The following is a 14,303-nucleotide window of genomic DNA, read 5'->3' on the forward strand; positions in this document are numbered from 1 at the left end:
ATGACCAGATAGTGTTGCCACGTCAGCCTTGTGCGCATGAAGGATTTCCTTGAGGATCTTGCATGGAGATTGATCCTATCTACCTCGGGAATGTGCAAAGTCTCTATAAACAGTGGAGAGTGCATGATGAGTTATCAGCTTCCTAAAGCGGCAAAGAATGAATGTTGGAGAACGTCTTGAGATCTATTCAAGACTGTTGTATTTGATGCAGTGTGATTAATAGTCAGGATTGAACTGACTAGATTGTAAAACCTAAATGTTTAGGGCTTAGGGTTTATGCTACCGACCTATCTGTTTCCTATAAGGTTGATGATGTTTTTCATTTTGAAGTTGTTGGAAAATGTTATGTGTGTATCCCAGTGAGTGATACTTGATTCTTGTCAGACCGGAGAAGTGTGTTGATACCTATAGAGTGTGATTGCAAAAGAAAAGGAGCTAAAGTGGATCTACCTTGGCATTAAGTGTTGTTATCAAATCAGTGTATTACTTGTTGACTTCTAGCCATTTCAGCAGTTGGAAAATCCCTTAACCGGGTAGCTTTAACAGGCTTTTGTGTAAATCCTTTAACGAGGTGACTCAATTCAATGAGTTCCTCAAATCCTCTAGCGAGGTAACCTTTAACAAGGTTCTAACCTTTAACCGGCTATTTAGCTATCCCTTAACCGGGTGATCCCTAGCAGGATCGGTTCCTAGCAGAACCTACTGCAAAAGTCTCTAACCGGACTAGGCTCCTAACAGAGTGGACTTCAAAAGAGTTCAAGAACAGCTTGTGGGTATTCATCCCCACTGTGGTTTTCCCAGTTGGGTTTCCAAGTGAAAAATCAGTGTGTCATGTGTGATGCCTTTCATGTGATGGCTTAGTATTTTATGTCAAACTGGTAAAATATGTTGAACTAGCAGTCATTATATTTTTTATGATAGATTATCTATTTATGCATAAGGGTAAAGTGGAAATGAGGTATTAGATTGTATGGAATACTAAGGCTTACCAATTTATGTCTTTCACATTCTCATTGTGTTTTACCGGTAGTAATCTGGTTTTGACCGATGTTAGTGATTGCCAGTCAAGTGCACTATTTGCAGTCAAACCGGTACAAGAAAATTGTTTTTGCTTGTACTGATTCACCGCCCCCCTCTCAGTATCAGTTTGGTACTAATTGTTCATCATTTATTCATCACATATATGGCTAGGCCAAGATTTGACAGCAAAGGTTATGCAAGGGAGAACCTTAACATAGACAGTCATTTTTGCCATGAACCTTAGATAGAAGATTATTGGGAAAATTGCAAGGATAAGCATGAAGTGAGAAAGAGGTTGTGGTCAAGATTCACTTTGTGGTAGATAGCTATCTTGAGGCTCCCAATTAATACATCAGGTGTATTGGAAGATACAAAGGAAGATGTCTTGGACCCTGAGTTTGGTTCTAAGATTGAAGGGAAACCAATTCCAGAAATTGATTCGAACAAAAAAGAAGATGATATCATTCAAACAAGGACATTCAATGTTGTCAGGAGAACAAAGAGATGGTTGAGGAAACTGAAATTCAAGGAGGGTCCTTCCATGTCCCCACATGAATCAAGAAGTGATTCACACATCCTAGTTCAATCTCCTATTTTTGCCACTAATAAAATTACTGATATTGCAGGTGTCTCAAAGCCCGCTATAGAGAAAATACTGCCAAGAAGGTTAGGAAGGTCACCATCTGGTCTTACAACTGTCTGAGTAACCAGGTCAAGAAGAAAGAAGAAAAGTAGAGAGCTTGTTCTGCAATAGGTCATGGTGGACTTAGACCCCAGTGAAGAGCCTGAAGAAATAATGGACCCACAGGATCAAAGCGAGATTGGGATACAAGAAGTGGATACAAATGAAGGAGTAGAAACTCAATAGGATCCCATGAATACCCTGGTAATCGTCACCTCCCCAGATGCACAGATCACCCCTCCACCTCAAGGACCTACCAAGATGGTTGGAAGCCACCATTGGAAAGAAGAGGAGTGCGGTGCCGGTCACCATTCCAATGGAGGACATGGTTAGTAAATGCTTAGGAAAAGCATTAAAGCCCAAAAATCTCAAAACACAAGCAATGCTTGATGTGGATGACACAACAGGACACTAGATAGCTGAAGTGGCCAAGCCCATTCCTGGGAGAGATGTAGATAAGGCCACAGAGGAAGATTTTACTGTGGAGAAAATTGATTTGGGCATTCCATCAAGGGTCGTGGATGTAAAGCATTTGGAATCCTCTACAAAGAGGATAATCTCTAGGACTCGGAAAGATGATAAAGACAAGAGAGAAATGAAGCAAATGGTCACAGAGATGGCAGAGTACATCAATGCTATTCATAATCCAAATCCTCTACCATTGTCACAGATACTAGTGTCATTTGACCCTAAGTCTCCAGCAAACCAAAAGATGCTTGATCAAGTTCAAAGGAACAGGGTAGTGACTAAGATGTTCAACAAATGGCTGGATCTAATAATCCAACAAGGATCAGAATATATTACTAATTTGGTCAAGGTTTATAAGGATGCAAAAACTATGAGTAAAGAGCTCGAGCTAGAGACAGTCGACTGGGAAAAGGAAAGGATTAAGTGGGTAGCGATTCTTGCACAAATGAATGATGTTCAGAAGTATGGAGTGATGAAGTTCCTAGTTGAGAAACTGGTGGAGATCCTAGATGATAATGTGTGATATGTGTCAAAGAAAAATGTGGAAGAGCACAACTCAATCATCAAGAAGGGTCATGAAGAGTCCACTAAGCTACTCAAAGGACTAACTGATTTGATTGACACTATACAAAAGGACGTTAAATATATTGATATCCAACTCATGAAGGAGGGAGCTAAGGTGATTGAAGAGGTTGCAGACATGATTAAAGTCTTTCAAGATAGAGTTCATTCCATCCAGACCACAAAATCTTTGACTACCAATGACTTTTCGAAGGTAGCAAGGATTGAATCAATGCACATTGTCTGTTCGGATCACCTGGAGGTTCATAAAGCTAAGGTCATGCAAGTGAATATGGACAAGGAAGTGTGAAAATAGAGGATCATACACATTGGCCTGCCCTATTTCCAAGTTATCCTGAACTTTTCAACTGCACACCTAGAATGGTGACGATTCATGACAAAAAAGAACAAGCCCGTAACTTCCTCAGTTGCGGTGGATGCTTAGTTGTGCTACAATGAAATGTCGGCCTTTCAGTGGCTATTAGTTTAGTTTTCTTTTGTGTCATTCGAACAGTTTCTTTCACTGAAGTGAAAGTAAATGTTATTTGTTAATTATGTTAAAACTATGGCCTGGTGGCTATTTAAGATGAAAAGCTTGATTTTGAAAAGGTTCTGAAACTATGATTTTAGAAACAATAGAAGAGTTTTTTATTCGAATTGTGGGAAATGAAGTAATGGCTGATTATTAATGGAATATTGTGACATCTTTGAATATGTGCATTCTGAGATTCATAATTCTTCTTAGGTTATTATTTGGGCATAATTTAATCTGATAATCAGTTATCTCTGCATTTCTTTTCAGTTCATATTTATTATAGATTGTTGGATGACTCGCATGGTGTTAATCAACTTGATCCCCCTTTCCCTGTGAGGCACGAGAGAGTCTTGATTAAGCTGCTAGTTTCTCTTGTTGAGTTCTCATTTTGTTTTGAATGTATGCAGTAAATATATGTTAATCAAAGTCTGTGAACTCCTCTTTGAGCAACTTCTGAGGAAAATTTAGGCATTTTTTTTTGTGCTAATGGATAAATGTTGAAGCCTTTTCAATACTTTCTGGTTAAAAGTGTTACAAAAATCAATTGTATAGTTAATTAATTGTAAATCATATGAGGAGCTGTCCTCTAATGCAGAGGTTGAATTATCATTAGTTCTTCCAACTGTTGGTATATTTGTTTCTTTCTAAAGGGTAAAATGAAGTCACATTTCGCTTTAAGAAGATAATAATTAAAAGTTCAAGGAGACAAATTTGTTAACCAAAAGATTTTTGGCGACTCTACTGGGACTCAAATTATAAAACTGGTTGCCTAGCTGCAAGTCTGGAGTCAAGGAGATATACTAGGTCCCAAAGAAGGGATGTGTTTTTTGATTCTGTCTTTCAAGAGTTACAGAACCTAGATTTTCAACCCACCTTCTCACCTCAGAGAAGGGCAAGAAGTAGGCCTGCTTTCTCATCGCCATCACCACCTGTGTCATCAGTTTTTCAAGCTCTCACCTTGCACGGTGTTACTCTACCTAGTATAATAAACCCTACTCCCCTCAATATCATATTTTCAATGGCAGCGAATAATCCTTGGGGGACAGCTGTAGGCCCATTGAACCTAGGTCTGAATCTTAACCCCTTACCAAAGGGCACTAGGAATCATTTGCCAAAATTTAGTGGCGATGGAAAGATTACTATTGATGAACACCTAAATTCCTTTAATATAGCCTGTGGAATAATAGCAGTTCAACATGAGGATGTTGCAGTGAGATTGTTTGTCCAGACACTAACCGGGGTAGCAGCAGATTGGTTTTATCACTTACCAAATAGTGTGATAACGACCTGGCAGGATCTAAAAATGCGATTTGAAGAAAGGTTTAAAGTACCAGAGGATGAATACTCCCTCTTAGCTCAATTAGCCCAGTTAAAGAAGGAAATTCTTGAATCTATGAGGGATTTCATAACAAAGTTTGATAAGATCTTGCACAAAATTCCAGCTAATCAAAAGCCCTCAGATGACAATCTTAAGTGTTTTTTTAATTAATTCTATGCCTTCCGAAATAGGTTTCTTGATCCATAGGCAAAGAGTTGCATATTTAAACACTGCCAAAACCCATGCAGTTGAATTGGAAGATGATCTAATCATAGCAGGTAAATGGAAAAGGGAAATACAAACACTTAATGCTTAGCCTTCAACTTCTTCTTCTTATTCTGATCTTTTTATCCAAAGGTTAATGAATGACATGATCACCCTTAAAAGATAGTTGCCCAAAGCTAGTACCTCATACCCACCTCCTTACCAAGATGTACCTAGAAGGAATGTGAACTAGTCTCCGAGCTATGGGAATAAGACCTCGCAATTACCCCCTGCTCAGCAAAGATTAGCAATTGAAGCACCTCCTACTAAAGGGAATATGTGTATATTTCACCTTACTAATGAACATGATGGTAGTTCCTATTCTGAGATGGCACGGTATGCACAATTGATGAATTTCAATTATACCTCGAATGAGTGGGGTGAAGAGGAATCTCCAAAGTAACTTGGCGACTCTGAAATCCATTTTCTTGAGTATGAGTCTGATTTGGAAAGAGGCGGTGATATTTTGGTTACTTTGGAGGATCCTTCATGTGCGGTGCTCACAAGAAACCAACAAAATGTGAAACCCCATATGTCTTCTTCTTCATCTATGATGGCCTTCAAAGGTAAAGGAACTGATTCAAAGTTACATAATAATGATCAAAAATTGCAAGAGCCTTTATTTTTAAAGCCTATAGAAAAATAAAGTTCTTTTAATATAGTAGAATTTTGCAAGTCTTCTCAAATTCAAATCACACCTACTGAGTACCTAAAACTAAATCCTAAAGAATTAGATAGACTGGTACAATTTGTGAAAGGAAATAATACACAACAGATTAATGATATGCAGCGGTCAGTAAATGTCTTATTGCCCTCACATAGCAATGAGTTGGTTCATCCCCCGGTTTGTGAAAATATGCCTAAAATAACTACTCTTCAAACAAATGATTATTTTCCCCTTCTTGAGTCAAAACTAGAGCCCTTTTATATATCATTATTCATTAATGGTCATAGGTTGAATAATTATATTATAGACTCAGGTGCATCTGATAACATAATGCCCTCCATTGTAGCCAAAGCATTGGGGTTATCCCTGACCAAACCTTTGGTAGATGTTATTCCATGGACTAATAAAAAATTCCTCTGCTAGGCCAAATTAAGGATGCTCAAGTAGTTCTTTCCTCCCACTCGGATAAAAGGATCAAGTTGACGATTCTAATAGTTGATATCCCAACCAGTTACGGCATGCTTTTAAGTCATACTTTTTGTAGAGACTTAGGTGGAGAAATCAAAATGGATTGGTCCCAAGCCATAATCCCTGTTGGAAAATAGTGAGTCATCCTGCAACCTAAACCAAAGTCCAAATTCACTATTTTCCCATCTAATGACCCTAGGGCCCAGATTTTGTACCATGATTGTCAATTTGGGAACTACATGATTCTGTCTGACAGTGAAGTGGAGGGGGGTTCATCTCAAAATGAGGAAAAAGAAAGCATGTGGCTAATGGAGTTCGATGGCAGTTGTGCAGCGTCAGGCTCTAGCGCAGGGGTTGTGTTGATACCACCTTCTGGCAATCCTATTCCTTTTTCCTTTAAACTAGAGTTCAAAAACACCAACAATATAGTGGAGTATGAGGCCTTGTTGTTAGGCTTAGCCGAAGCTAAAAGGTTGGGAGTGAAGATCCTACGGGTGAAAGGAGATGTTGAACTTATTGTTAAGAAAGTTATAGGGTTGTTTAGTGTTAAGAATGAAAGGTTGAAGCACTATCAAAATAGAGTTTGGGAAAAAATTGAAGGTTTTGATGCATTCTCCATTGAGGCAATACCTAGAGAATTGAACTCAAAAGTCAATTCATTAGCAGTCTTAGCTTCATTGCTTGTCCCACACCCTGAATTTGTTGAAGAAACTTACAAGATAGAGTTGGTATATTGGCCCAGTGTTCCAGACAACTCTGACTCATGGCAGGTATTTGAGAGTGATAAACAAATAAATAATTTTATGCAAGGTTTGGATATGTTTTCTGCAATGTATTTTGAAGGTTCTGATGCAGAATGCAAAGAATTTTTGCCTAAACGAGCCAAGGAATTACCTAATGGAATCATGCAATTGAAAGGAAATAATATTCTTGGAGGACTAGTTTCTTTCGAGAATTTGTTTGACCGTAATGATGCCTACAAAAATAACAAAGGTGATAAGTTTCGAGAGGCTCGGGATAGTGGAGGCTATGAAAAGGTCAACATTGGTACTGAGAATGAACCTAAATGTATCAGTCTGGGAAAGTGTTGTATATCGGCTTCATTAATCTCTTGGTGGAGTTTAAGGATGTGTTTTCTTGGTGTTATGATGATCTTAAGAACTTCAGAGAGGGAAAATTCTAGCATCAGATTCCCTTGAAGCCCGAAGCAAGCCCATTTCGGCAACAACTTAGAAGCTTTAATCCAAAAGTGGTACATGCTATATTCTAGGAAGTAGATAAGATGCTAAAATCGAGGATTGTATACCCCATCCATCATTCTACATGGATAGAAAATATTGTACCAGTCAAAAATAAAAATGGGGAAATAAGGATTTGCGTCGACTTTAGAAATCTAAACCAAGCTAGCTTAAAAGACAATTATCCCTTGCCGGTCATGAACCAGATTTTGCAAACCATCTCAGGGTCGGAGATGATGTCCATGTTAGATGGATTTTCCATATATAATCAGATCAGTGTTCAGGAAAATGATCAACACAAAACTACCTTTATTACTCCCTGGGGTACATTTGCATATAACCAGATGCCTTTTGGTTTGATCAACGCAGGAGCAACATTTCAGCGGGCCATGGATTTGTCTTTTGGCCACTTAAAGGATAAGATCATTGTTGTATATCTGGATGATTTGACAGTGTTCTTAAAAAGTAGAAAACATCGCATTCGAGACCTAAAATGAGTGTTGCAGAGATGTCGCGAGCATGGGGTATCCTTGAACCCCAAGAAATCGGTGTTTGGAGTCACAGAGGGTAAATTTCTCAATCATATTGTTTCGAAAGAAGGGGTGAAAATAGATCCTGAAAGGGTAAGAGCAATTCAACAATTAACTTTGTCGTCAAGCAAGAATGTTGTCAGATCCTTTTTCGGGCAAGTGAATTTTCTTCAGAGGTTCATTTCAGACTTTGCTGAGACTACCAGATATATTGTGAATTGATAAGTGAGAAACAATCTTTCAAATTGAGCAAGGAGGGGAAGAAGGCATTTGCCTCAATAAAAGATGCAATTGGTCAGGCACCTATCTTGGTTAATCCTGATTTCAATAAAGATTTTTTCATCTACTGCTATGCATCAGAGCACACTATGTCAAGGATTTTGCTACAAAAGAATGATAATAATGATGAGGTCCCTATATCATTCATGAGCATACCTCTGAAAAAGCATGAACTTAAAAACTCAATAATGGAAAAGCAAGCATATGCGGTTGTAAAGGCAATGAAACAGTTTAGGTATTATATTATCCATTATCATGATGTGGTTTATGTACCTCATTCAACTGTCAAGAGCATTCTAACGCATCAAGACATAGGGAAGAATGAAAGAGCTTCTTGGGTAACAAAAATTTAGGAGTTTGATTTAGACATTTGACCCACAAAATTGGTGAGCGGGCAAGGTTTGTGCAGGCTGATCGCTGAAAGTAAGGAGGAAGTGACAGAGGAATTGCCTTTAGTTTTATTTGTTTCCCTACAAGATTCTTGGTTTGCGGATGTAGCTTATTTCTTGACATATGGAGATTGCCCAAAACACCTTTCTGCGAAGGAAAAGAGGAACCTGAGACTGAAATCTGCTAAGTATGTCATATTTAATGATGTACTATATAAAAGGGGATTAGATGGGACCTTTCTAAGATGTGTCGATAAATCACTCCAGGAGTCTCTTTTGAAAACATTCCACGACGAAGCCTGTGGGGGTCATTTTTCTTCAACAGTAACTACTTAGAAGATCTTAAGGAACTATTATTATTGGCCAGGAATGTTCAGGGATGCATATGCATGGGTGGCCAGGTGTGAAAAATGTAAGTTGTTCACTGGTAAAGCTCAACTTGTAGCATTACCACTCAAACCCATCATTGTGAATGAACCTTTCAAACAGTGGGGTCTGGATTTTATTGGTCCCTTGACACCAACCTCAAGTGTTGGTCATACCCATATTTTAACAGCTACATATTATTTTACTAAATGGTTCGAGGCCATTCCGGTACAAAAGACAACCTTAGAGATTGTTTGTAATTTTATGAAGGAGAACATCTTAGTTCATTTTGGAGTCCCATTAAAAATTGTGGTAGATAACGCTACCAATTTCTCCTCCATTGAAATTTATTTGTTTTTCTATGATCATGGAATCTCCCTTGCTCACTCATTTGATTATTATCCTCAGGGGAACGGCTAGGCTGAATCCAGTAACAAAAACCTCATTAATATCATGAAAAAATTAGTGAGTGAGAATTTTAAGGATTGGCATAAGAAACTATATGAAGCTCTTTGGGCCGATTGTACATCGCCAAAGAGGGCAATTGGGATGTCTTTGTTTGAACTGGTCTATGGTGTTGGCGCTCAGGTAGCACTTCCTTTAGAGCTGGCAGCCACCAAGTTACAAACAGTGATTGAAAACGCTTACTTCCAGAGTTCTTTAGAAAAGAGAATCATGCACCTGACAAAGATTGACGAAGAGAGGGATAGACTGGTGGACCGGATAACAGAACATCAAATGAGAGTAAAAAGAATATTCGACAAGCGATCAAGGCCTCAAAAGTTCATGCAGGGTGATCAGGTACTGCTTTGAGACAGAAGAAGAGAACCTAAGGGAGCACATGCTAAGTTTGAGTATCTTTGGAAGGGACCATTCCTGATTCATGAGGTAAAGGGACCGAATTCTTTTAAACTTGCATATTCGAATGGTATTGTTCTTCCTTTGACCTATAATGGTCAAGATTTGAAGTTATATCAATTGTAAACGAGAGTCCCTTGTAGTTTTTGTACAATATTGTTTAGTTATTTTATGTTTGTGTGTCTTTTCGGTTTAGTCAGTTTGTGTGTCTTTGAATAAAGTTTGGCATGCGAAAACAGAGATTCTGAAGTTCATTTCTAGTTCCTTCATAGTTCTAGTCCCCAGTCAGAGCCGATGTTAGTCCACCCGTAAGTTTTTCTTTTTAAAAAAAACAAAATTCCAATTCACGGGTTGTCTTTTGTGCCTTTCGTTTCTGTCGAGTCATTTGTTCTCTTTGTACTTGAACCATTGAACTCTTTTTCAAAAGGTTCAAGGTTCAAGGCACAGTTTAAAAAAGAAAGTTGTTCTGGTCTTTGTCACCAAAATTCCAAGTGTGTTCCCTTTCTTTTCAGTCATTGAAGTTTTGAACCCGTTGAACCAAATTTCAAGTGGTTCAAAGGTTCAAGGTTCAAAAATGCCTTTTTAGTGGGTCGCGGCAATGTATTGTTATATGACAAGCGCAAGTCTTTTTATGTTGAGTTGATATGTGGTCATGAACCTTGAACCAAATTTTAAACGGTTCAAGAGGTTCAAGGTTCACTTGAATTATTCCTTTTCTTTGTCGCTTGTTCTTGGTCTTGTTATGTGCCGCCCGTTACCATTTATTTCTGAAAGTGAACTTGAACCATTGAACCTTGTGTTCAATTGGTTCAAGGTTCACAAGTTCTTTTCAAAATAATCCGAAAATCTTTTTGGACGAAATAAAAGCGGTGCGACAAGAAGGGATATTCTCTTATTCGGCTTTTTGAAATTCTAAATGTGGAAAGTAATCATGAAAACATCAAATTGCCTATGCGTAAGTTATAGGTAATTAAGAAGGTGTCAAGTTTGTCATTTCACTGTTACTTCACACGTTTGAGTAAATCATGATGAAGCGTGTGCAGCCCTATTGATATTTGCCCGTCTGATTAAAGGAAAATGTATAAGTTTATTTTCATATTTAGGAAGGTCACAGTTGCCATACTTCAATTAATTGGAGAAACTGAAGGTAAATTCAGCTCTGTTCTCTAGAAGAATTTCCAATTTTCATAGTGTTATCGGGTAAGTTTAGTTGTCTTCTCCTATGTTGTGTTTCTTTGTGCACTGAAGTTTTATCAGTATAGAAAAGGGGGAAATCTGAAAATTGTCGGGGTAGCATATTGTATTGTTGTTAGAATTTCTCAGTTAAGGGAATAGATAGTTAAAATGAGGCCTATGTTGCCCAAGATTGACCAAACCTCATGTTTAGTGAGTATCTTGCCAGAAATGGAAGACACCTCCTTAGTTCATGCAGATTTGGGGAATTTTCTTGAAAGGACTAAGAATCCTTAGGCTGGGTCGCTAATGGAGAAGATAGTTAAGAGTGGTCTTGTGGAAGCTACTACATACCCACCAGTCGTGTTATGTCCAGATTTAGTGTTGGCTTGTATGAACATATATGACTTTGAGAACAGGTGTATCAGAACCAGTGATGGTGAAGTGTTAGTCCATATTAATAAGGAAATGGTGATGGCGACAATGGGTATTCCACATAAAAAGGAGTATGAGGATTGGACCATTGGAAATTTATATGCCTATTTCTCTGAGAAGAAGAGCAAGTACAGAAGTGTAATTTCAATAAATTGGCTCTTGAGGGTTCAGAGAGGAGGATCACAACTACCCAAACCCTTAACCAACAAGGATCAGAATATATTACTAATCTGGTCAAGGTTTATAAGGATGCAGAAACTGTGAGTAAAGAGCTTGAGTTGGAGACAGTCGGCTAGGAAAAGGAAAGGATTAAGTGGGTAGCGGTTCTATCACAAATGAATGATGTTCAGAAGTATGGAGTGATGAAGTTCCTAGCTGAGAAACCCATGGAGAACCTAGATGATAATGTGCTATACATGTCAAAGAAAAATGTGGAATGGCACAACTCAATCATCGGGCAGGACCATGAAGAGTCCACTAAACTACTCAAAGGATTGACTGATTTGATTGACACTATACAGGAGGACCTTAAATGTATTGATATCCAACTCATGAAGGAGGGAGATAAGGTGATTGAAGAGGTTACAGACATTATTAAAGTCTTTCAAGATAGAGTTCATTCCATTCAGACCATAAAATCTTTGACTACCGATGACTTTTCAAAGGTAGCAAGGATTGAATCAATGTTCATTGTCTATTCGGATCACCTGGAGGTTCATATAGCTAAGGTCACGCAGGTGAATATGGACAAGGAAGTGTGGAAACAGGGGATCATACACATTGGCCTGTCCTATTTCCAAGTTATCCTGAACTTTTTGGCTGCACACCTAGAATGGCGAGGATGCTCGATAAAATAGGACAAGCCCGTAACTTCCTCAGTTGTGGTGGATGCTTATCTGTGCTACAATGAAATGTTGGCCTTTCAATGGCTATTAGTTTAGTTTTCTTTTGTGTCATTCGAATGGTTTCTTTCACTGAAGTGAAAGTAAATGTTATTTGTTAATTATGTAAAAACTATGGCCTGGTGGCTATTTAAGTTGAACAACTTTCTTTTGAAAAGGTTCTGAAACTGTGATTTTAGAAACAATAGAAGAGTTTTTGATACGAATTGTGGGAAATGAAGTAATGGTTGATTATTAATGGAATTTTGTGACATCTTTGAATCTGTGCATTCTGAGATTCATAATTCTTCTTAGGTTGTTATGTGGGCATAATTTAATCTGATAATCAGTTATCTCTGCATTTCTTTTCGGTTCATATTTATTATAAATTGTTGGATGACTCACATGGTGTTAATCAGCTTGATCCCTCTTGCCCTGTGAGGCACGAGAGAGTCTCAATTAAGCTGCTAGTTTCTCTTGTTGAGTTCTCATTTTGTTTTGAATGTATGCAGTAAATATATGTTAATCAGAGTCTGTGAATTCCTCTTTGAGCAAGTTCTCAGGAAAATTTAGGCATTTATTTTTGCTGATGGATAAATGTTGAAGCCTTTTCAATACTTTCTTGTTAAAAGTGTTACAAAAATCAATTGTATAGTTAATTCATTGTAAATCATATGAGGAGCTTCCCTCTAATGCAGAGGTTGAATTATCATTAATTCTTCCAACTGTTGGTATATTTTTTTCTTTCTAAAGGGTAAAACAGAGTCACATTTCACTTTAAGAAGATAATAATTAAAATTTCAAGAAGGAGACAAATCTGTTAACCAACAAATCTCAACCCTTCGTTCCAAAACAATCTTGGCCCTCCATTTTGGCCTCCCCCAATCTATAAATTGGAGTCTCTTCCCTTCACAATTCATCCATCATTTGAGTAAGTTTATGTTGTTAGTTTGAGAGCCAAAATCTATTCAATGTATCCATATTATTCCCAAATCTTGCCACACATAGCCAAATCCATCCACCACAATCCCCCTTTTTATTCAATTACTTGTTGTGTAGTGGAAAGAAATCCACATATCCCCTATTCAAAGACAAAATCAAGTGGAGCACGTGGGTGCACTTCACTTCAACAAGCTCAATCAGAGGAAGGAGCACAAGATTTAGGTATGATGGTGATATTTGTGTCCATTTAAATGATTTTGATTTTTTTTTTATGATTTATGCAACTAATCATTAGCTTAGATTTTTGTCACCTTCAAATATGTATTTTAACCCTTGATGATTTGATATGAGCTCAAACAGCTTTCCTAATAGGTAATGTTGTGACATCTAAAGAGCATGCACAATAGCTTGCAAGTTTGAGATCATGAGATGCATAGTTTAACTCATATTTTTTTAACTTCCTTGACTCATAGCTGATTACTTGCTCATATTGCATTGGGACCCCTTCTAATACTTCTCCAGAATCATTTGTTACAACCACAAAATGTCCTTCTAGATCACACACTTTCAAGATTGGAGTTGTTGTTACCTTTTCTTTCAGATACTCAAAGGAATTTTAACATTTCTCTTTCCATTCAAACCTTATTTCTTTTCTCTGAAGTGTGGTGATGTGGTGGGTTATTCACAAAAAATTCATTACAAATTTCTTGCAGTTTCCTACCAACCTTGTGAAACTTCTCACTTCCTACATGTTTTTTGGGGTTGGCCATTCTAGTATGGCCTTGGTTTTAGTCGGATTTACCATTGTTCCCTTAGTGGATATGGTGTGCCCTAGGTATTTTACTTCATTCTACAAGAGGTTACACTTATATAAATTTCCATACAATTTGTGTTCTCGAAATAATTGCAAAATTATTTGCAAATGTTGAAAATGCTCTTCCTCATTCTTGGAGTATATCAAGATATCATCTAAAAATATTAGAAATTTTTTTTCAAGACAATCTCTGAACATACTATTCATATGGTTCATAAATTTTGTTGGGATGTTGGTGAGCTTAAAAGGTAAAATAGTAAACTCAAAATACCCATATTGAATTCTAAAAGTTATTTTATGGATGTGTTCTTTTAGTCTTAATAGATGGCATCCATGTCATAGGTCTGTTGGAATCGTTTACCATTGTGCCAAAATCTCAAACTATCAACGCTTGATAAAAATGCCAAATTTAACC

General features: G+C 37.6%; 1 protein-coding gene across 1 annotated transcript; it reads left to right on the forward strand.

Moving 5' to 3' along the window:
* Window positions 1–9,238: 9,238 nt before the first annotated feature.
* On the forward strand, window positions 9,239–9,598 carry LOC131874325 (uncharacterized). Its single transcript, XM_059217645.1, has one exon. It carries the CDS (start codon window positions 9,239–9,241, stop codon window positions 9,596–9,598), a length of 360 nt encoding a protein of 119 aa, XP_059073628.1.
* Window positions 9,599–14,303: the final 4,705 nt, after the last annotated feature.

Source organism: Cryptomeria japonica, chromosome 3, assembly GCF_030272615.1.
Source record: "Cryptomeria japonica chromosome 3, Sugi_1.0, whole genome shotgun sequence".
NCBI classification, from domain to species: Eukaryota; Viridiplantae; Streptophyta; class Pinopsida; order Cupressales; family Cupressaceae; genus Cryptomeria; species Cryptomeria japonica.

Excerpts from the sequence above, each read along its gene's own strand:
- LOC131874325 (XM_059217645.1), top strand. The coding sequence starts at position 9,239 with ATGAAAAAATTAGTGAGTGAGAATTTTAAGGATTGGCATAAGAAACTA.